Here is a 21686-nt window from a genome sequence, read left to right on the forward strand (position 1 = left end):
TACCATCCCCTTCCTCCTTCCTCCATCTGTTTGATATCCTGAGCATGACATCACATAGTCTGGAATATCCCTATGGTCATTTTGGGCCACTAGTCCTGGGTGTGTCTCCCCACAGTCACCCTCAATTTCCTTGCCAGCAGAAATAGCTGCTGTTGGTTCTGCTTAGCAATAATAAAAACATCTCTGTATTATCAACACTGCTCAACACACATCCAAACCACAAGCCCATACCAGCTTAAAGCAGAAACCCCATGGGCAACAAGCTAGCCCACAAGCTAGCTAAGCTCTGCTAGGCCTGTCTCTGCACACCAGCACCGTCCTCAGCCAGCTGGACACAAAATTCACAAGTCTACTCCAGGCTGTTCTTCTACTTATGTTAAAATTTGAAACTACTTTTAAATGAGAAATCCAGATTCTCAGTAGTTTTGTGTCTTTTTCCTCCCCAAAAAACAGAACAGGAAAAAAGTGTGTGTAGAGGACTGTTCATAACACAAAATGTTGCTTTTTCTCTATATTGGAAATTGTGTAAACGCTCTCTGCCATATCTGCCAAAACTTTGCACAAGTTTTATGAGTTGCAACAATGATAAAGTAAAGTCTGACAGGAAGAAAGTGTTCTTCCTTCCTTTGCTGTACAGAGTATTTCCAATCACCATAAACTTAAATCACAACTCTGTGATATTGAGTAGTCCCTGCTGGCCAGAAATGGACAGGAGTCAGCAACTTTTTAAAATAGTTTACCTCTGGGATGCAAACTGACAGTAGAGCTCAGTAACAGTTTCATATCATTGAGCAGTCATTTGAGAAGCTGATTTGATGGAGGAAAAGCTAGAAAGGAAGGGAAGGCAGAGACTCACCAGTTTGACCCTCTGCCCAGGGGTAGCACTGATTTCCCACGTGCACTCCTTCCTGCTGGGATACTTGTCAGGCCAGTTGGGACTCGTGATGATGCCGTTGGGACTGTGGATCTTCTGTTCACATTCAGCTGTGCCAACAGTGATAGCATCAGTTAGTCTGGGGATCTGCATTCTGAGGTTTTTGCCAGGGCAGCCACTAAGTGGAAAGGATCTTTAGGAAGATAGGTAAGCATGCTTTTCAGAGTGCACAGTCATGTTCCTCCCCTCAGGCATGTGCTTTAGACCATTAACCCAGCACGTTTCCCTATGTTGTGAAACATACACTTTTGTATATAATGGACAGAAAAAGTCTTATATAGGAATAAACACAAGATAAATACTAAAAATTAATCAAGTATTTTCCTATTCCCCCCATCCTACATAAAAGTAAGTGTGTAAATCCATAAGAGAAATCTCACTACTCCAACTTCAAAAGAAATTTCTTGAACAACTTTTTTTTTCTCTTCTTGGTAATTTTCACTACAGCTTCAGAGCAATCAATTTGATTTGTAAACCACAGTTTCTAGCTATACATGTACACACTTTGAGAACAACAAAGATTAAACTGTGAGTATGAACAAAGAACAGCTTAGTCACCGACTTCACAACTAAACCACTGGTACCCAGAATTAAAAGAAGGCATTTTTCTATTTAGTTTTAACAATCTCAAATTGCTTTCTAAATATCAGAAAATTATTTGAAAAAACTTTTGGAGTAGGCATGTAGCATTCCAAAACCAGTGAAAATGCAAATGATTCACAAAGAGCATGTCTTTACTCTCAGATTAAATCCATGCTAGAAAATATTGAGACGTTACAGCAGCTGAAATTTTACTGCACACTTGAGGTTCATTTACAGAGAATTTAAATTATACTTAAGTTTAAATCCTATCATTTTCTTGAAGGTAGTCCCACCTTGAGAGAGCCAAGGAGAAGAAAGATGCATAGGGCTTTGACTGGAACTTGGGTTGTCTAAATATGTCACCTAAAAAACCCCAGAAAGGGTAGATACGGTTTCAAACTGACTGTGAGGAAAATAACTGCTCCTGATAGCAGCAAATCACAGGTTTACCAGGCTTCTGTCCAGAAACTCTACCCCTGTGTTTAATACAGCCTGAGATAAATACTTTATCAGAGCTTTAAATATTCTACACTTCACAAAACTATTGAAAGTAGCACTCCGTGCCAGTGATCCTGAGTTTTCCAAACTTCATTCCTGTGGGCCTTGAACTCAGCCCACACAAATGCTGGGGATGAAGGGATGGGACAGGGGAGGGATGCTGTAGTGCTAAAGCCCAACTGTCTAAAACCCCATTACCAAGAACTTTGTTCCTTTCTTTTGGTTGAAAGGAGAGCTGCAGAAAGCTTTCTGCGAGCCTGCTGTAACCAACCACTGCAATCCCTTCCTACTCACCTTCCTTGCAGTCGTGTTTGTTTTCGTGTAGCACAAATCCGTTCCGGCACTGGCAGACGTAGCTTCCCACTGTGTTAATGCACTCGTGCTGGCAGCCCCCGTTGTCCTTTGAGCACTCATCCTTGTCTACAAAACACACAACAAGCTCAGGTGAGCACACAGCTCCCAGCACACCCTGCTTCCCAGAGGAGCATGAAGCCTGAGGCCAGGGCAGGATAAGCTACAGCACAGTCACTCTTCCCAGAAAGGTACTTTTCTGCCTTCCAGTCACTCTTTGCTCAGCCTGCAGCCTTGCACTGTGGCACAAAGTCTGTCTCATCTTTCTAGGAAATGAGCATTAGTTCCTAAGGGAGAAGAACTAGTAAAGCAAACAGGCTAGAACAAAGGAGGTAAGAGATTCACGAACTTTTACTCTTTCAAGTGGTCTAGCTGGTAAAGGTTTCATAAACATCTAGTTTTATTTTAGCAAACAATGGTAGTGTAGTTTATGGATAACACAGCTTTGTGCAATTCCAGCTTTGTGCAAATTCCACACTTTAATGGTGATATCTTGAAAGGACCATATAGATCGGAAAAGACTTCAACTTCGACACATTAAAAAATAAGAAGAGAAAGATTTTACATAAGCTTTTCTAATAAGTTGGGCTTTTTTCCCCAGCAGAGTGACAGTGGGCTTTTCTTTTAATGAATATGGACATTCAAAACATCACAAAAAAAAAAAAACATTTCATTGAAAAAAAAGAAAAAGAAATTGGCATTAGTTAGTTCAAGAGCTACAGTACAGCATACAGTTCTGTTTATTAACATATAATCCTTCAAAAGAGCTTTTAGTGTGTTAGAAATAAAGCAGAGTGTAGTGGAGGAAATATGACCTGCATTAAACAGCTACAAATTCATTGCATGGACAAAAGCCAAACTAGATTAACAGGCTGTCATTGTAGCAAGAGGCCTCTGCTGCCACGCTTCTATGTCATTCAGCTGTTCTTGTTTTAGGTGAAGCTGGTCCCTTTAAAAGAGGCATACTGCTCCTGACATGTATGTACACATACATGCCTATAGGTGTGCACATGTGTATAACTATAAATGTATACACACACACACATGTATACTTTCTTAGCATATATATGTGTGTATGCTTATATATATACATGTATATGTGTGTATATACATATATATACAGATACACATATATTAAACCTCCCTTATATTTTACTAAATGTTCCATTTCAACATGCAAAAGAGAGGAGGAAAAAGAGTAAAGGAATTTTGGTCATCTCTGGGGTCTGGTTTTAGTGGTTTAGAATGCAGAGCATTTACCCCTTTCAGTCTTATTTATCTTGGAAAGCAGCTGTTAACATTATCTCCAAGCAAGGCAATGTGATATTTCAGACTTCAGCAGGTACAGCAAGAATTTCTGTAGATTGGAAGCTACTATGGATAATTTAAGTCTCTTTTCATTGTCTTACTCGTGCATTTTTCCTCTGCTCTTACTGACGCTCATATTCAGTAACACAACAAAGGAAGTCTGCATTGCAATTGCATACATGCCATCTTCATCTGCCAAAATGTATTCAGCACTTGACCTGTTGACTTGCAGGTCTTTCCATAAAAATCAGCTTCTATTGATTGTACAAGATGATAGTGTGCTTTTATGGCAAGCATTTTAACCCAAGCATCCACTGGATTTTGTACTGTAAATCTCAAATCTGTTTGCACTGAAAGTTTTGGAAGCTTTCTGCAAATGTGAACAGATCTGAAGGTTAAGAAGGAGTTGGAAACATATATACCTCTTAGAACCATACATTCAAAGAGATACTACATGTCATTTTGATGATGAAAGGAAGCATAGAAGCTCCACAATACACTGTTTATGCACCTTGCAAAGCGAGTCCCTAAGTGATGTAGCAAATCTGCAATTTCCAACCAAAGTCATCATTTTGCAAAAGCAAGCACTATCATAAATTAATTCCACATTGCAAGTGAAGAACAGCAACAAGCAACTAAGAAATTAGAACTAATGTGAACAAAAACCTTCAATATTTCCCTCCAAGAGATTAGTTTGGAATTTTCCACCAGAATAACAAAATAAAAGGAAGGCAAGCTCAAAATGTTTTCAAGGTAGGCTTTCAAGTATGGGGTTGGTGCACAAATTGTTAATAAAAGCCCTGTTCATTTTCATCATCCACCAAACTCTGTGAAAACACTGAAAAGTATTTTAACATCAGATATGCTTCTATTCTGTAAAATAGTCTCTTAACAGACAAGTGCATAAACAAATAGTCCCATTTTGGATGTCCTCAGAAATAATGGACAGAAGGTAGAATGGAGAAGTTTGGAACACATTTGAACTACAATAATTACTTGTACAGAGTTAATCAAGGATGCAACTGTTGAACAAGCCTTCCTCACACTTCATAATTGAGAACAGACTTTCTGTCAAATTGATTGCCCAGTTAAAAATTTGTGAAAAAAAACACAATTAGTCTGTATTAGTTACAAGAACAAATGTTTTGCCATATAAAAACAAAGCCATTTGTTATGCTGACAGATGGAAACGAGTCCCCCCACTTTTGAATGGATACTTTCTTTCTTTTCTCATTTCAGTACTCAGAAGAAGGAAAGATCCTTTCTCAAGAAAATAATAGATTTAATCATTCTGAGGACAAATGGTCGTACCTCTGAAACCCTCAGAGGCCACCAGTCTGTGAATAATACGTACTCGGCCTGAAGGGACCTGTACCAAGTCCTTGCAAGATTCAAAAACAAAAATTTTCTCTCTGCAGGCAGCTTTCTTGTCTGTGGAAAAAAATGTACCAGGATGGCACCAGAGATGAGTTTCTGTTCAAGGCTAGAAACATTCTAGCTTTCTCTTTTTAACTGCTCAGTGAATCACCAAACAAGAAAAGACATCCCAACAAACCCCATTTCTACATTACATCAAAACCCATGTATATTTTGAATGTGCATGCAAAGAATCAGTCATGTTTATTTAAAACAGTGAAGTAAGAACGAATCTTATGATAAGTGGAATCACTTTAATGTCAAACTATAACTAATTGTTAGGCTATATTCTCAGAAAGATCACCAAAAAAATAAATAAGGCTATTTAAATATATATATTATTATCTTTTTGGAGTTATTTAATACTTTTCTAGTCTCACAGGCCCAGCAGATTGCTGAGTCCTGCAGGGACTTACTCCTTGGTGTTGATCTTTTAACAAAAGCAGGAGACAGAGGAAAACAGAAGAGACAGAGGAGGACAGAAGAAAGACAGAGGGAGAAGAATAAAAACCTAATTATTGGAAGTTTTTGTTTAGAAGGCTAATATCCAATTCCAAAAATTCTTAATAAAAGGGCTTTTTTTAAAAAAAAAAAAAAAATATATATATATATATATAGTGATGCCCTAGTTTCCTCTCTTTTTCTGAGAAACTTGATTCTAAACATACAATATTTATTCTCAATATTTATTCTCTGTTGATCAGCTACATCCCTGCAGAGACTCCTAACTGAGCTTTCTTCAGAACTGTCCCATCAAATGTAAACTTTACAGAATGCTGAAAAAAACATTTTTCTCACTTTCCAGTAGCACCTGTCTGGCTGTTAGCACTATTTTACGGCCAAAAATATAATTGCATGTTGTCTTGTATCAACATAAATACCTTCCTAATGCAGGTCATCTGTTGCCCTATGTCACTGTTTGCTTTCACAGTTTATCACAGCAGGTTTTAACCACCCAAAAACTGCTTTCTGTCGTCTAAGCTGGAGCTGGGCCATGCTTTATCTCTAGCTGTGGTGCAGAATACAACACCAAAAGAGTTGCTGAAGGGAACAGGCAAAAACCCAGCATTTCATCAGCTGAAAAATTATGTCATCAACTCCCAGAAGTCAAAATACTTGTAGTCTCTAGTCTGTTCTTCACTGACAGATCAACAGTATATTTTGACCATATTAAGGAATTCAGGGATAAGAAAGTAACAGTGTTTTCTGACAGTCTTACTATGTCTGATTAATTATTTGGAGATGATATCTTCTTTTTAGATACTCTAAGTTCAGAAGTTTGATTTTTTTGCAAGAATTACACAATTTCTGTTTTAATCAGAAAACAGGGTCAAAGAGGGGAAGCCAGATAACATAGAAGAATGGAATCTGCTATAAATAGAACAAATGGAAGATAGTTGAAAAATAAAAATAAAATACTCATATTATATTCAGATATTTGAACTCTTATGAAATGCTGGCAGGAATACATTATGAAGCACTCATAAATTGATATACTAACAGAGTCAAAGACTTTTTATATCAAACTTTCTTATTTTTTTAAGGATTAGATATATACTATATCTAGGACACATCACACATTTCTATTCATTAAAAAGCACAATAGTTCAAAATTATCCCTGACTAAAGAATTTATTCTGTGATCAATAGCATCACTTAAACATTTATTTTTTCAATTACCTTGTGAGGGAAAGATAAGAACATTTCATCAGAACTGAAATATACAAGGGAAATAATAATTCTGAAGAATTAATTCTGAAGAATACAACCTGATGCTTTGTAATCCATGACCTCTAACCTAATCTTTCCCCAAAATACAGCATTGGTGGAACCCACTCATTTAAAAAATGTCACTTGAGCAAAATAAAGAAACACATATGTGAAGATGAACTATTAATTTAATGAAAACCAAAAATTAACTGACTGTAGATATATAAATGACCAGAAAGTCCAGAAAACACAAATTCCAATCATGAAGCTTATATAAATTGCTACACTATCATTGCCAGTTTTATCTGAAATATCTCTAAGATCTTAAAAAGATTTAACAAACACCACTTGCAGTTTTTAGAACTTGAATATATCCATATTTATTCCAGTAAAAAGTCAAAGTATGCGACAATTCCTGCTGGCACAACTAGACCTACATAAAATGACTAGTTGTGTATTTCTAGGAGAAAGCTCTGTTGTGTGCACAAATGAATTTACCACAAAAAATTATTAGACCTTGAATGCTTCTTGCCAATGTGAATCATAATTGTAAATGTAAAAAGTGTTACTATGGGTAAAGATGGATCTTTGGAAGATTATGACTAGAGGAATGTGATTACTAAGAAAGAGATATACTTAAGAGATCAAATGTTTGCTATGTCTACGTATGAGACAAAACACCTTTTTTCACCTTTCATAGTTGCTTAATAAAATCATCCAAATAGTCATAATAAGAAAATACTGCAAGTCTAAACTGTTTGCCTTGGTAGATGTTTTTTGACTTTCCAAACCACATTCCTTACACATTATACAGATTCTTACTAGACATAATTATTAGCTATTAACAGTAATCAATGAAATATCATTTCATTTCAGTTTTGATAAAATATTTTAAGCAAGTAAATGCTAATAATGATAGCATATTTTACTACATCCTAAGTGTTATCACAATTCTCCAGATTCAGATTTTTCACTGTTATCAGAAAATCTGAGGCACAGTTCCACTCCCAAATTGTTCTGTTTGACATCCTGTTCAGAGAGTGGGCAGATGGGACTGGTGTTTTGTATTGTCTTACAGAAGATAAGATGCCTGTCCCTATGTGTGTGTGCAAACACATGGAAAAACACAAAGCAAACCTTCACTAGGAACACCGAGTGGTCTCCTGCCAGAGCCAGGTTTCCATATTCCACTCTCAGTGGGTAATTGCAGGGGCCATTGTTGAGCAAATATTTCCTCACATCTTAAGTTTCACTCAAGTGCAACTTTATTCAACAGTGTAAGTCCTTATATAATATAAACTTCCACCACTCTGATCTCCCTCAGTAAAATTACACTCATAAATAAAATGACACAACTTTTTTTACAAGATCAAGATCTTAAACCCTGTTCTGCAAAACATTAAGAAGTGCAAAGTTTGGCACAGATGTACCCATAATGTTAAACAAATGTTGTACCACAAAGTGGTAATTTCCCAACAAATGGAATGTATTAAGAGACTTGAGTAGGAAAAAAACCCAAGTGTACAAAGTGTGCAATTCGTATCACTTTACAACTGGGATTTGAAAAAATAGCAATAAAATTCAAGATAAAAGAAACCTAATAAAAATATAGAAATACAGTAAATTTTCTTTTGTCCTCTGTATCTCTCAAAGTTTACTTGCTTCTGCTATTATTTAAGCATAAATAGATATGTTCCATCTATTTTCTACAGGCATTACAATTCAGAATGGTATTCTAAGACAGGAGAGTGCTTTCTGTTTATGTAAATAAAACTAATTCAAAGCTGCCAGGAAACCCATTAGCAGAGAAGCCACTCATTTTCACACCAAAATTGTGGTGGCTCCACCTAGTCAGTGGACAACCAGAGGCACTTAGAGGTGTGCAAGGGTACTTTTCCATACCTGAGAAGAAGTGTGCCTTGAAGCCTTTCTTTGAGACAGTGTTGTCAGACCGAAACTCGATGCGCATGTTGTTGTACTGGGAGGTGATCACTTCAGGCACTTCCGTACCGCAGAATTTCCCGTGGAGTTTGGAGTCGGAAGAAAGGCCACTGCGGATCTCCACGTAGTCGTACTTGCAAACCTGAGAAAAGAAAGAAGAAAAAATATTTGGCTAAGCAAAATAAAAGCATGAAGCTGTTTAAAAATGCCTGAATTCTGATGGTATATATATTGCTGCTGAATAACAAATTAACTATATCCTTCTTCACTTTCTCCTGATTCTGAAAGCATTTGTAAATTTTAAGGTCTCTAACACATAGCTATACTATGAATTACATTCAAATCTGTATTTCTATAGATGCTGACCTGTGTTTGATATCTAAATTTCAAGATGCTTAGAAGCATTTCCACTTAATTTAAAAAGCAAACATTCCATTGACAGTGGACTAAAATCTAGAACCATTCATCCTGAAAATTATACCTGTCTGTGTGCTATAAACCACATACCTCAAACCTACAAACTTTCTACTGCTTGCATCTCAAGGATTTTTAAAATACTAATTTTCACTTAGAAATTCACAAGGTAAGTTTTCACCATTACATATTTAAGATATATTCATTTATTTCCAAATATATAACTTTCCACTATTAAAACCATGCAACTATCATCAACAGTAGCATAGCTATAATTTGGAACAGGATGCATGCCATTTTCATTAAAAGGTTAAAAATAAAGTAATATAATGTAATAAAAAGCCTTATGAAAGGCCTGTCTCTCATGATAATACTTTCAATGCATAATCCCTTGGTCAACTTAAAGCCATCCACCCAAAAACTTCTAAGCTTCTTAGGCTCAACTATCAATCATTTAATCAAAAATGTCCCAGTTGTCTGCAATTAATAGCTTAAGAGAACATTGGCCAGGAGGATTCATACAGAGCTTATATTGATCCATTAAATTCAAGTTGTATTTGAAAAATTGCATTTTCTAGTCAAAAAATCTCAGGGGAGCTGGAAAGGAACAATAGAAAATGATGTTTTGGCCTTTGTTGTTCCTTCTCTCTTTGAAAAATTGTCATAATTACCAGTTGGTTTTAATATAATACATTGATATATATTTTAATATAATACATTGAAGATTAAATTTTTAATGTTACCAGTAGAATTTTCAGATGTGCCAGAGTTGAGAAGTGACTAATTCAGTTGAAACTCTTTTTGTACAGTATGAAGAACATAAAGATTCCTATACCTTGAGTTACTGCCACATGCTGATCTATATTAATTGGAAGACATATTTATAATAATGCGTATGATTTTCAAATATAACTCACTACATTGATAAATTCCACACATTTCAGCAATATTATAGTGGTGAGTTTTTATGATTGCATAGCTTTAAATCTGAAATCAAATGTAATTTCAGATAGGTCTGACTTCCTCTATACTACTCTGCATTAAAAAAATTTACAAGTCAAACTGCACAATGTGAATGTAAACTATTAAAATTGCAATAGCATAAAAGATGTATTAAATTTGGTTCTAAATTAAGCTCCTATAAAAATTTTAAAAAATAGAGTACTTGATAAATGTATGCATTTTATTTCATCACTCAGACAATATATTAGAATTTTATATATGATATATTATAGATATATTATATGTTTCTTCTGATTTTTCACAGGCATCTATCCTTAGTACTACTATTTAACAGTATGAAGCTGAGATTTAGTAGCACATGAGATGATCAAGCTCCAGTTCTGATTGTTGAAACAGATTTAGAATTTTTCTATCTGTTTACGTTGCATGTCTTTTATGACCTTGGAAAAGTGATTTATCTTCATTACATGCCAGGTGTTTTCCTTGCAAGTCTTGCCCATGTATCAAGAAAGTGCAAGAAAAAGGCTTTTATGACTTTTTAAAATGGTAATTAAATTTTAATTCTGTGGAACTTTTAAGTTTTTATTACATCTCTTGTAGTTCTTGCAATAATGATTACAGGACATGACTGTAACATATGCAGCAGTGAAAAATAGAATTTCATGGACTTGAGACCCCACTCCAAAAAATTATGGGGGAAAAAAATCTCACATTGCTGCCTCTCAAGATAATATATATGTATTTTGGAGAAGCCATGGCTGGTTTTATTCTTAGTTATAAATTAAACTCTAGCTTTTGTCCCTTCAAACACCTCTGCCGAAAAGGTGGGAAATCTTTATACTAAATACATTGCTAAAAATTTATTTAGTCAGAAACAGCATCCTGGGATTTGTGTTCTTAATGCCATGTAAAGAATGTGCATATAAACCCCGTGGTTAAAACATGTTATGGCTGGAGTGTGGTGAGGGAATTCAATGATATGACAGAGAACTGCCTACGAAGCAGAACAAAAGCGGAAAAGGATGTTGAAACCCACATTTTAGTGCTTGTTATCCAAAAAGCACTGCAACCCCCACCCTTTTGTTTAAAGATGCAAGGAGCATCCTTTAGCACATGGAGAGCTCTGCCCTGCTCTTCCTCCTACCTGGGCAGAAGATCCCCCATGCCTCTGGGGGCTGCCCAGCTCAAAAACTGCTGCTCTTCTGTTATGCCTTATTTCTGGTACTGCTCATTTCAAAATATTCCCCCAGAGAGATACTTGTAAGTGCTTTAAATGCTCCCTCACTCCATCACTAACCACAGCTTATGTGTATTATTTGTAGTCAGTCTGTAAAGATGATTTGGTTTCCCCAGATTTTCTTCTCTTGAATTCTTTCCAATATGCTTCAGCCCCATTTGCTCTGTTTTATTTTGTTGATAAAAAAGTCAGCTGAGACTCAGCAGAGAACATTTTTTAAAATTTCTTGTAATGCACATACATTTAGATGATACGTAAAGGAGAGCTATTCTTTCCATGTTTGTTTTGAAAGAATCCAGAAACGGTCCCAAAATGAAAACAAGAATATCCATGCTTATTGTCAGCATATGAAAGGTCAGCAAGGGTTTTATAAGACAATATCTATTTTCAAATGCTGGTGAAACCATTTAGCATGTAAGAGATTGTGCAGCTCTTTGTTCACTGTTACTTACTTCATTCCCTTCTAATTCAAAAAACTCAAACTTCATGGAAATTCGGTATTGCGTTGGGGCAACCACCTGCCACACACAGTTTTTGTTTGGAGGATACTCTTTTGGCCACCCTGGTGTGGTTATAGTCCCATTTAGCTTTGTCAGGAGTCCTCCACAAGCAGCTGTAAAATTAAAAGAGAATATAGTTTCTTGACTGGCAGTGTGTTTTACTATAAACAGAAGCACACTGAGAAGAATCAGTCCTCCCATTACTTATATGCTGCAATGCCCAGACAGACTAATCAGAATCTTGCTTTATCATGCTTGGTGCAAACAAAGAGAAAGAGACAGCCACTATCTTGAACAGCTTGCAGGTTTGTGGGCAGAGATAAGTTTCAGGACTACACAAGGCGTTATCATATTCATTCTTTTCCCTTCCTTCCAGAGACTCTGCTTATTCTCTCCTACCCTTTCCCATGCAAGCCCTCTGACCTCATAGCCCTCCCCAAGACCTTGACCACCCCTCTTCTGACAGAGGGATATTTGAGATTTGCTTCTCTCCTTGATTATTGATGCAGAATCAGCCTTACCTGTCTCAGCTCATATATCTGTACATGCCTCCCATAACCTACTAGGATAGGGTCACTTCTTTGAAAGAGCAGTCACGTGCACTTCAGTCACAATTACTTTTGCTGAAGCATGGACGTTCAATTAAAAGACAAAATGTCTTTTATTTCTAAATATATGTCAAATAATCACCTCCATAAAAGAGAAAAACACTGTACTATGTTCTTGAATGCAGTTCAACTAGCAAAGGATAAACTCGTTAATCTTTTCCATCTGTGCAATTTTTTTTTTTTTTTTTTTTTTTTTTAAGGAAAGTAATGGGATTTAGAGAAGCTCTCAATCACACTCTGCTACATTGATACCATTACAGCACTGTGACAGCACTGGAAATCATCCACAAACCGCTTTGCAAAGGGGTGAAGGGGGGAGCTCTGCTCAACTGCTCTCTGCTAACACTGAGTGCTTTAAAAACTGGCTATTCCAGACTAGCTGATGATCTCACATACTGCATCTACTCCATCAACACAGCTGGGAGAATTCACCAGTTACTGTGTCAGGGCTCATTCTGTCAATTTAGACACACACCAGTGTTTCTCCTGGTCCCTAGTTTTCCATGCATCACACTTCTTGGTGCACATGTAAAAATAATCTGATGGGAATGGGTGAACTAAGATCCTGGGTCACACCTCAGTGACTCTAAACCTAGACATAGGTTTAGAGTCCACACCCAGATGACACAAGTTGCCCCCTCATAAGATCCAGTCTGGGTCAGAGCAACTGCTGTCAGATTTTAATTTCTGCTTTTGAACATTGCTCTATTGATCCTTGAGGCAAGGGTGGGAAATGTGGAAATAGTGAAAAAAGAAAATCTTAATGCATTCTAATGTGCTGCCATTGGTGGAGACTTGGATTAGAAGACCATAAAGCAAATTTCTGTGGGTGTCAACACTGCAGTGAAGCACAGGGCAAATTTCTTGACCTAGAGGGTTCTACTCATGTGTGAATTAATACAGCTAGCTCATCTCCCAAAGGCCCAAACTGTAATGAGGAAGCAATGTTCACAGTGACTACACTAGTAGTAATTTTGATTCAGCAGTCCCAAGAGCTATCTACATACAGTGAGTGCCACCTCAACTGGAACAAACACATGCACACTTTCAGGGATAGCTCAGGGTTTTTGCTCCATACTGCACTGCAGTGCTTAGAGTGACTTCTTTTGACAGAGTTGCTTTACTGTTTGGGTGCCAGGAATGTATCTCTTCCATTTTTCAGAGGCAGATAGAAGAGTATTCTTAAAGACTGGTAATCTTCTCTAATATTCTGACTTGAGCTAGCAAGCAGACTAAACTCAATTTCTTACATAAATTTGAGCTGATGATCAAGAGCCAAGAGATCAAACCTCTGTCTTCATGCTCCTCCTTTAGATTAAACAAATTTTCTTATTGTCTGCCTAATATGCAGGCATCCAAATAAATTATTTTTCCAGTGTTCTCTTTACTAAAGGTGAGCTCTTCTAGAGCTGCCAGCTTCCCAGACACATCCTAGTCAGAGGTGGTCAGAGGGATAGTTAAACACTCTGATACTGAGAAAGTGGATTTAGTGAGTATGAATTGTGTAATAAGTGGCAGCAAGCCCTGCTTTGCACCATTCCTGATTGACTAACAGCAAAATCTGCAAAATGAAATTGCTGACAGACATGGGACGAAAACGGCTCTGGCATCGCTACCAAAAAGACAGCACTGGTTTTCTGGGTTGGGCTCCATGGGTCTCATGCTGCTCAGACAGAGCCTAAGAAACATGTAGCATTTCATTCAGGCAATGGCACTCTGAGAGCCCATAAAACAGCAACACCCTGTACCTTCACAGCTCTTCTTGTCAGGACCGAGCTCGTAGCCAGGATCGCAGGCGCACTGGTAACTGCCCAGGGTATTTACACAGCGCTGCTCACAGCCACCATTGTCAGGTTTGGCACATTCATCTTCCTCTGCCAAGACAGGGAAGAATGCAAAAATGTGTTATGTAATTACCTTCCTCAGCTGTAACTGCTGGATCAACTTTAACCCAGAAAGCTGTATGCATGCCATTTTAAGATGCACTACATAAAACACTGTGGTTGCTGACTAGAGGATTTTCAAATGCTATGGAGACCTGGAAAGGAGAAAATATTTTTTTCCTTTGTAGGGTGTGGGTGTTTAGATGTTTGTTGGTTTTTTTTGTGTGTGTGTGTTTTGTTTGGTTTTTTTTTTAACGATATCTACTGACAGCTGCAGAACTAATTTATAGGCACTTTGTGTGCAGCATACAGTAATTCAGACAGCCATAATCTAAAGATTGTACAAAGTATTGAAGGAAAGATTGAAAATCCACAGTAGGGTCACTTGAAGGTCTCTTTATCTCCCTCAGAATAAATCTGTACATTATCCTGAATTCATACTCAAAAACAGATTAACAGAATCCTCAAATCCTAGGTTTTTATTCTACTGATATTAAAAGGAACAAGATGAATCAGGGCTGGGGGAGGGAAAGGAATTGTGTGTTCTCTGTACTAGCTCTGGAATATACCCATGAGATTCATTACTGAAATATTCCTCAGATGCTGGAATATTGTTTTCTTACACCAGGACAAGTAATTTCTCAGGGAAAAAATCAGAGCTCCTACTCTTATGCCTATGGCCTTCAAAGTTATAATTGTCTACGATGAAAAACTGTCATTTAGGATTGGAAAAGCTATGGTTTCTTTTCAAAAGAGCACAAAGGTTTTCCTGGTGGCATGACCTGTACTTCAGGTGTCACCATGGCCACACCACTGCCAGGGGCTTTGACTGTGCCACTGGCAGCACCATGTGCAAACTACAAACTTTCCATGCATCAAATGCTTGCAGTTGTATAATACCCTCCTCTCCCCAAAAAGGATCCATAACTGAAGGAAGACTATGAAGTTATTGCTTAATATGATTTCTGATCTGGGGTTTTTTGGTTTCTTTCCCTGCTTACAAAGAATAATAAATTTATAAAGCAGACCAATCCAGAAAACAGATTAGAAAAAAACTGACAATATTTAGCAAAAGAAAAGAAAGAAAAGTTGAACAGGAACAGAAAATAATGCCATTTCCAATTATGCTATTTAACTTTATATTTGACAATACAATGTAAAACAGTGCCAATTTTTACAAAATAAGATATGTTTCAGAAGTTGATTAACTGAACCTGAAGACAGTAGAAAGTTGTGCTGAATATGTTTCTTCATTCTTTGTACACATTTTACTAGGAGATTCAAAAAGCTCTATTGTTTTGTTTTGAATAAATTGTATGTCCAGAAAAAAATATTCTAGAGACAATACAGTCTATTAGTAAAACAAGATTGAGAAATATTCTTAACATCCTTTCATCATTTTTCTAGTCCAAGAAGAAGTGATAAGCTGTTCATAACTCCCTAAATATGTTTTAACACTTACCTTTAAAAAAGTTAGCTGCAAACCCTGCTTTGTTAACAGTTCCATCAGAAACAAACTTCATCCACAGGGTATTAGAAGTAGATCTAATGTCTTCTGGCTTGTCATAGCCACAAAAGTGACCAATTAAAGGACTGTTCTCATTTGTTCCATCTCGGATTTCCAAATAGTCATATGCACAGTTGTCATGTCTTTCAATCTGTAAAACATAATTTTCAAAATTATCTACCTGAACTTGATCATAAATATCAAACATCAATCAGATAATGAACAAAATTTAAATTTTTTGAAGTCATGGTAAAGGTCTCTGTTTAGGGTTCAATCACCAGGAAGATGAAAGAGCATCATTGAAGGGATTTTAACTACATCTGTTTTCTACACAAAAAAACATATTGAAATGTTACTAACAACACAATAGTCTAACTGGGAAAAAAGTAACTAAAAAAAGACTCGCTCACCTCTAAGCTTCCTAGTGTTCTGTTAAACTTCTACTCTCGTCTCAAGTCCTCTTTTCTCAGGTACAGTCAACTAAAGAAGATTAATGGCTCAGCAACTAAACAGGTCAGAAATAGTCACTGTTTTATCAAGATTAGAAAGCTCAATTTTGATCAATATGATAAGATTTTTAGAATCTCCCTTTATCCTACAGACTGAGCAAAATTTTGCACTTGTCACTGTTCACTGATGTTGCAGGATAAAGATTGTGGTGCATAAGGAATTCGATGCCGCTGAAGAATTAGATCCAAACACGCATCTAAAATGATCAGCTCTCAAGTAGTCAACAGAAAAGAGGACAAAAAGAAACTCATTTTTCTGTGGCTGATGTGTCTAGTTTCTCTTGCACAATTCCTGATTTCAGGTGTCCTCTTTTGATTTTCTGGGTCAATGAGTTAAACTTTGCTGTACTGATGGAGAAACCAGAACACCTGAAAATTACCCTTTCCATTTAAACTTTCTGCTGGATGATATTCAAACACAGACTAATGTGTGCATGTCTACTTGAGTAGCAAGCCTTGTGCTCTTTACATAATAGTATTTGCAGAGTCAATCAGAATGGGAATTGCATCAGAGAGGAAAGCAGTAGCAGCCCAAATATGACCTTGCCTGGAAGTTAGATAATTTACGATGCATGTCTTTATTGAGAGTGTGTTGTTCTCAACAGAATTAAAAACCTTCTGAAATTGAGTTGTTTTACTTCTGGAATACTTCACATCACTCAATCTTATTTACGAAAAACTTAACTAGATCCAAGCATTCAAAAATAATTCCTGTAAGAACACTCTTGTTCAATGAATGGGAGGAATCGGGAGGGGCAAGTCTAGGGATGGAGAGAATGGGGAGGGTGGCAGGGTCACAGTCAGGTAGAAGGGTTGGAGAAAGCCTCAAATCTAATTCAGCACATCCACATTCTGTTAAATCACTAAAGAAGTCTAAACTAAGCCCAGAAAAGTTTATGTTTTATCTCCTGAGAGTTTTTCTTGCACCTAAGCTTCACAGTAAGTAAGAGTATCCACTGGTTCTCTGCTCTACTTGTGCATCACAACCAACATGAAGCTCAGGAATCACCACAGACTAAGGAGCTTTCACTTAGCACATTAAGATTTCTTATGTAAGAGGGAAAATTGGGGAGAAGGAACTGTTCGATTTTATTTTAGTGGCATCAAAATATGGCACTTACACACAACATTTATCCTCTTTCCAGCTTTGCAATTCTTCAGGTATTTACATACATAATTTTTCTCCCATTCACTCATTTGTCACAAACCTTATTGCTATTTACTGTAATTTCCAAGATGTTTGCTTAGGAATTGCTTTGGGACAGAGTTTTGGAATGAGTGATGAAAATCCCAGGTAGATTTGGGATGCAACCACCTATTGCTGATTTTAGTGACAATTGAATGCAACTAATGTAGTACATGAACACTGCTAAGTTTTTTGACAATACAACTTCCAAATTTTCTTTAATCTAAATAATAAACTCATGACATCATATTCCAATTTGAAATGAAGTCTGTCTTGTTGTCTCAGTAAAAATCAAGAAGTGAACTGGTCCAAAGCTCACTAATATCAGTGAAGAAATTGTGCATTTTCCCCACACATCTGTGGTCATTTCAATACTCAAGACATATAATTAACATCAGTTTTTTCCATGTTTCCATTTCTTTATGGGCAATATGGAAATTATGATTATCCACCAGCCCAGTGTTACATGTGCCAAATTTCCATCAAGGCAAATTAGTAATTTCTTTCCTGAGGGTCATTTTATTTTGGGCAGAAGAGAACAGCTAAAAATACTATTTGTATAGGAGTAAGTTTCTAAACTTCCTAAGACTATAAGAGTCAACCAACTTGCAAAGTGCTATTGAGTTTCCAAAAAAAACCCCAAACATTTGAAAGGTGGCTTTTCTACCATACTCATTTATATTGAGTTGACTGCTAGTGCAAGTGATGCCAGTATTATCAATATTAAGGGATTGAAGTGTTACACCCACATATAACCTAACAGATAAGCATTGCTATTTTGAGAAATAACTGGTACTTGGTAATCAATGAAAGAAAATATATAAAATGTGGGGGTTTTATCCATACCTCAAGTTTTAAGATTATGTGGTACTATCATCTGGGAGCATTACCATACAAAAGTCTATTACACCTGCAATTTTCTCTTATTCCTTCTGCTTCCTCCTATATTTTCTGTCTATCTTTCTTATTCTTCCTACCTCCTATTTGTTTCTTGAGGAAATTCTCTTAATGAAAGAACCTCTGGCGGTTTTGGTTGTAGCTGGACTGATCCCATAAGTCTTGTTCACTGGATTACTAAAATTTCACAATGCATTCATAAAATATTACACGTTGATGAGAAGAAATATGTGGAATGCTAGCAAATGAAAAAAAAATATATAAAACAAACATAACTAATTTTTTTTTTACAGGAAAATGCATTTCCAACAGGAAACTGAAAGATAACTTCAACTCCTGAAGGCCTTGGAGGAAACCTCAAATTTGAATGGCATCAGAGAACTAAGTTGAGAAAATGACAGAGAAATTACTAAAGCAGGCACGTAAGAGCAGGAAAACACTATGAAATCTCCCTGAGAAATGGCAAGCCAGAGGTATTCTTTACATCCCTTCTCAAAAAAACCACCTCATAGGTAGTTTCAGGTTTAGAAAAACAACACCACCACCAACCAAACCAGAAAACTCCAAACAAAAACCCACATAAAACCTAAAAAATACAGACTCCAGAATGCCTTTGTCTTATAACACTCCTCCAACAATGAAAAAAATTAAGATAAAATATAAAAATTAAAACAAGCAAGCAAACAAGCACTCTCCTAAAAGTAAACAAAAAACAAAAAAAGAGTAAAAAGGACAGGAAGGGCAAATCTGGGAGCAATTCTATAGCAGTCAAAATCTTTACAATATTTTTTGTCATTGTTAGGTTTTTTTGTTCATAAAGCCAAATTGCAATACAGGTAAACGTATCTGCCTCAGAGTGTAGACTTCAGTCATAACAGGGGCATATATGCCTAGAAAAATCAGAATATCAGATACATTTTATCCTTTGATTGATGTAAAAATAATTTAAATTATTGCTATCGGCATAGAGTTTAACAAGGTCACTCAGTTGAGGGAGATTAATACGAATGTGCTCTACAAACCCTCTGGATTGTGTTAGCTGGTGAGACTGCTTGCCAAAACAAGTTCTTAAATTAAAAAAAAAAAAAACAAATAAACTAACCAAAAAAACAGTGCTAATTTTTAAAGAACAATATTAAAAAGGTGACTGTAAAAATGAAAAAGATGTTACCAGTCCCAACATCTCTACTCTCACACAGTCAGTGGAAATAATAGCAGCCAAATAAGAAAGTGTGATCCTGCACTCAGTGGAAAATGTGTTGCCCACAGCAGGCAAAACAAGATGACTCACTGATACAGTTTGAAATTCTCAGTTTCCCTGGTGCTTTCGTTTCAGAATGGAGGTTATTTATACAGTTATTTTTTATTGGTATTACAGAGTGATAATGTGAATTCCTCTTACTTAACTGTACCTTTCAGGAGACAGAGAAGTAATTTTCTCACAAACACACTGCAATAACTCTCTGGCCTGACATTTACTTTCTTCTATCTCAGCTGGCACCAAGAACTGTGATTTTTAAACAACTTCTTGTTTTACTGGGCAGTACACCAAGGATTCAGTCCACAGAGGGACTCAGTATCAAAAAACCAGCACACCTACCTTCAAGAGCTGGGAACAGAAATGGAAATCAGACCCAGTGGTGAATGTCCAGACACTCCAGAGCAGCTCCCAAAGCAGCTCCCATCCTCAGCAGGGAGCCCAGGGGATGAGCCAGTAAGAGATGCCACAAAGGCAGATATAACAATCTTGTGCCTGTCTGGGGTGCCTCATTTGGTGCTCAAGGGCATCTTGCCACTCTGGAATTACAGCTCAGACTCTCCCTGGAAAAGTATTTCAAGTCCCTACTGTTGGAAATTTTTATTTTTTTCTTTTCAAAACACATGAAATATAAGCCCCAGCTTAAGACTGTCCCCTGACTATATTTCTCCTCAATTTCCTCTTTCTTCTTATGAGGTGTTAGTCCACATGTTTCACCTCTAGAGAGTGCCATAATACTAAACAATCTGGAGGAAAAACTGGACATTGCTCCCCAAGGCCTTAATCACTTGTCTTCTAAAATGTTCTGTTGTTTGCTGGTCCTTTGCTTCTAGTTGTTTCCTGTGTGGGGAGGCACAAGCATGCTATCTTCACACTTGTAAATAGTCCCTAACTTGGGGATTAGAAAAGGGTCCTGAAAGACTGGGAGAGATGTAAGTTTTATTCTCCCAGGGGTGATATTGCACTGAGGTCAGTTCAAGCAATAATGTATCACAGGTGTAGACCATTGCTGACCAACTGCATCCAGATTGCAGCAAGTCTCTTTTGCAGAGGAATAGGGCTATTTCCCTTGTCATCATGTTAAAAAATGCTGGGGACCAATGGCAGACTAGATAAACTCCATAACTAGTCAGTAAGTTATATAAAAGGTACTCAAAATATTAATTTTCAACAGGGCTTAAATAAAGAGACTAACATACTGTGGTAAGTAATCTTGAACTAGGTCATGCAGACTCAGAAAATCAGGGGAAGCTGATCTTGTCTGCACTAGAACTAATATTAATTCAGGATTTTTTTAATAAAAGGGAAAATTAAGTAGACTCTATGAAATTATTAAAACATTCATAACTGCTGATAAAGTCCCAATCCCTTATTATTTCACACACAAATCTTTCTACCAGTCATAGCAAAAATGTGCCATAACCCTGAAGTCTGTCTGCAAGACTAAAGTGTTCAGATTGCAAATTAGAGCTGTGTTTTCCATACCTGTATTTATATCTATGTACAACACAAAGCAAGAAAGTTTAGATTTTTAAAAAGTGTTCTTCATGCCCTTACTGCTAAAGCATACTCAAATAAAATGAATAAACTCAAAGTACGCTACTAAATTTATCCACAAAGTTCAAGCTGGTGGATTGTGTAGGAATAAATCAGACATATGAAATATTCCTTTTTCTTTTCTCTGCAATAGTTGGCCACTGTTTAGCAATGTTATGCACAGCATGATGTACAGCAAAAACAGACAAGTATGACAATTTACCACATCTTTTTTCTTTCCTCACTAAATATAGGTTTGTGATCTGAATATTAGTTATAGGGTTTTTTCCTTACAAAGCAGAAGCCAAAACACACATGTGTTGTTTTTTTCTCCAGACATGCATTCTTTTTTGACAATAAGATGTAGCAAATCCTGCTCATCTAACAGAATATTGAAGCAGTCTTCCTGAGCTGGATGATGCACTTGGCAAAAATGTTACTATTTTCA

The 21686-nt window shown here is 36.7% G+C and overlaps 1 protein-coding gene across 2 annotated transcripts in view; it reads right to left on the minus strand.

Annotated features, from left to right (window-relative positions):
* The window catches only part of TLL1 (tolloid like 1), a 123388-nt gene that overhangs the window by 12591 nt on the left and 89111 nt on the right, over positions 1 to 21686 (minus strand). For both annotated transcript variants that reach the window (XM_079305711.1, XM_079305712.1), the window contains 6 exons: positions 15808 to 16003; positions 14211 to 14336; positions 11807 to 11967; positions 8702 to 8882; positions 2309 to 2434; positions 857 to 984 (listed from right to left, as the gene is read on the minus strand). In XM_079305711.1, the coding sequence (XP_079161837.1) occupies positions 857 to 984; positions 2309 to 2434; positions 8702 to 8882; positions 11807 to 11967; positions 14211 to 14336; positions 15808 to 16003 (918 nt within the window). The remainder of the gene's footprint in view (positions 1 to 856; positions 985 to 2308; positions 2435 to 8701; positions 8883 to 11806; positions 11968 to 14210; positions 14337 to 15807; positions 16004 to 21686) is intronic.

Source organism: Erithacus rubecula (genome assembly GCF_903797595.1).
Source record: "Erithacus rubecula genome assembly, chromosome: 5".
Taxonomy (NCBI): domain Eukaryota; kingdom Metazoa; phylum Chordata; class Aves; order Passeriformes; family Muscicapidae; genus Erithacus; species Erithacus rubecula.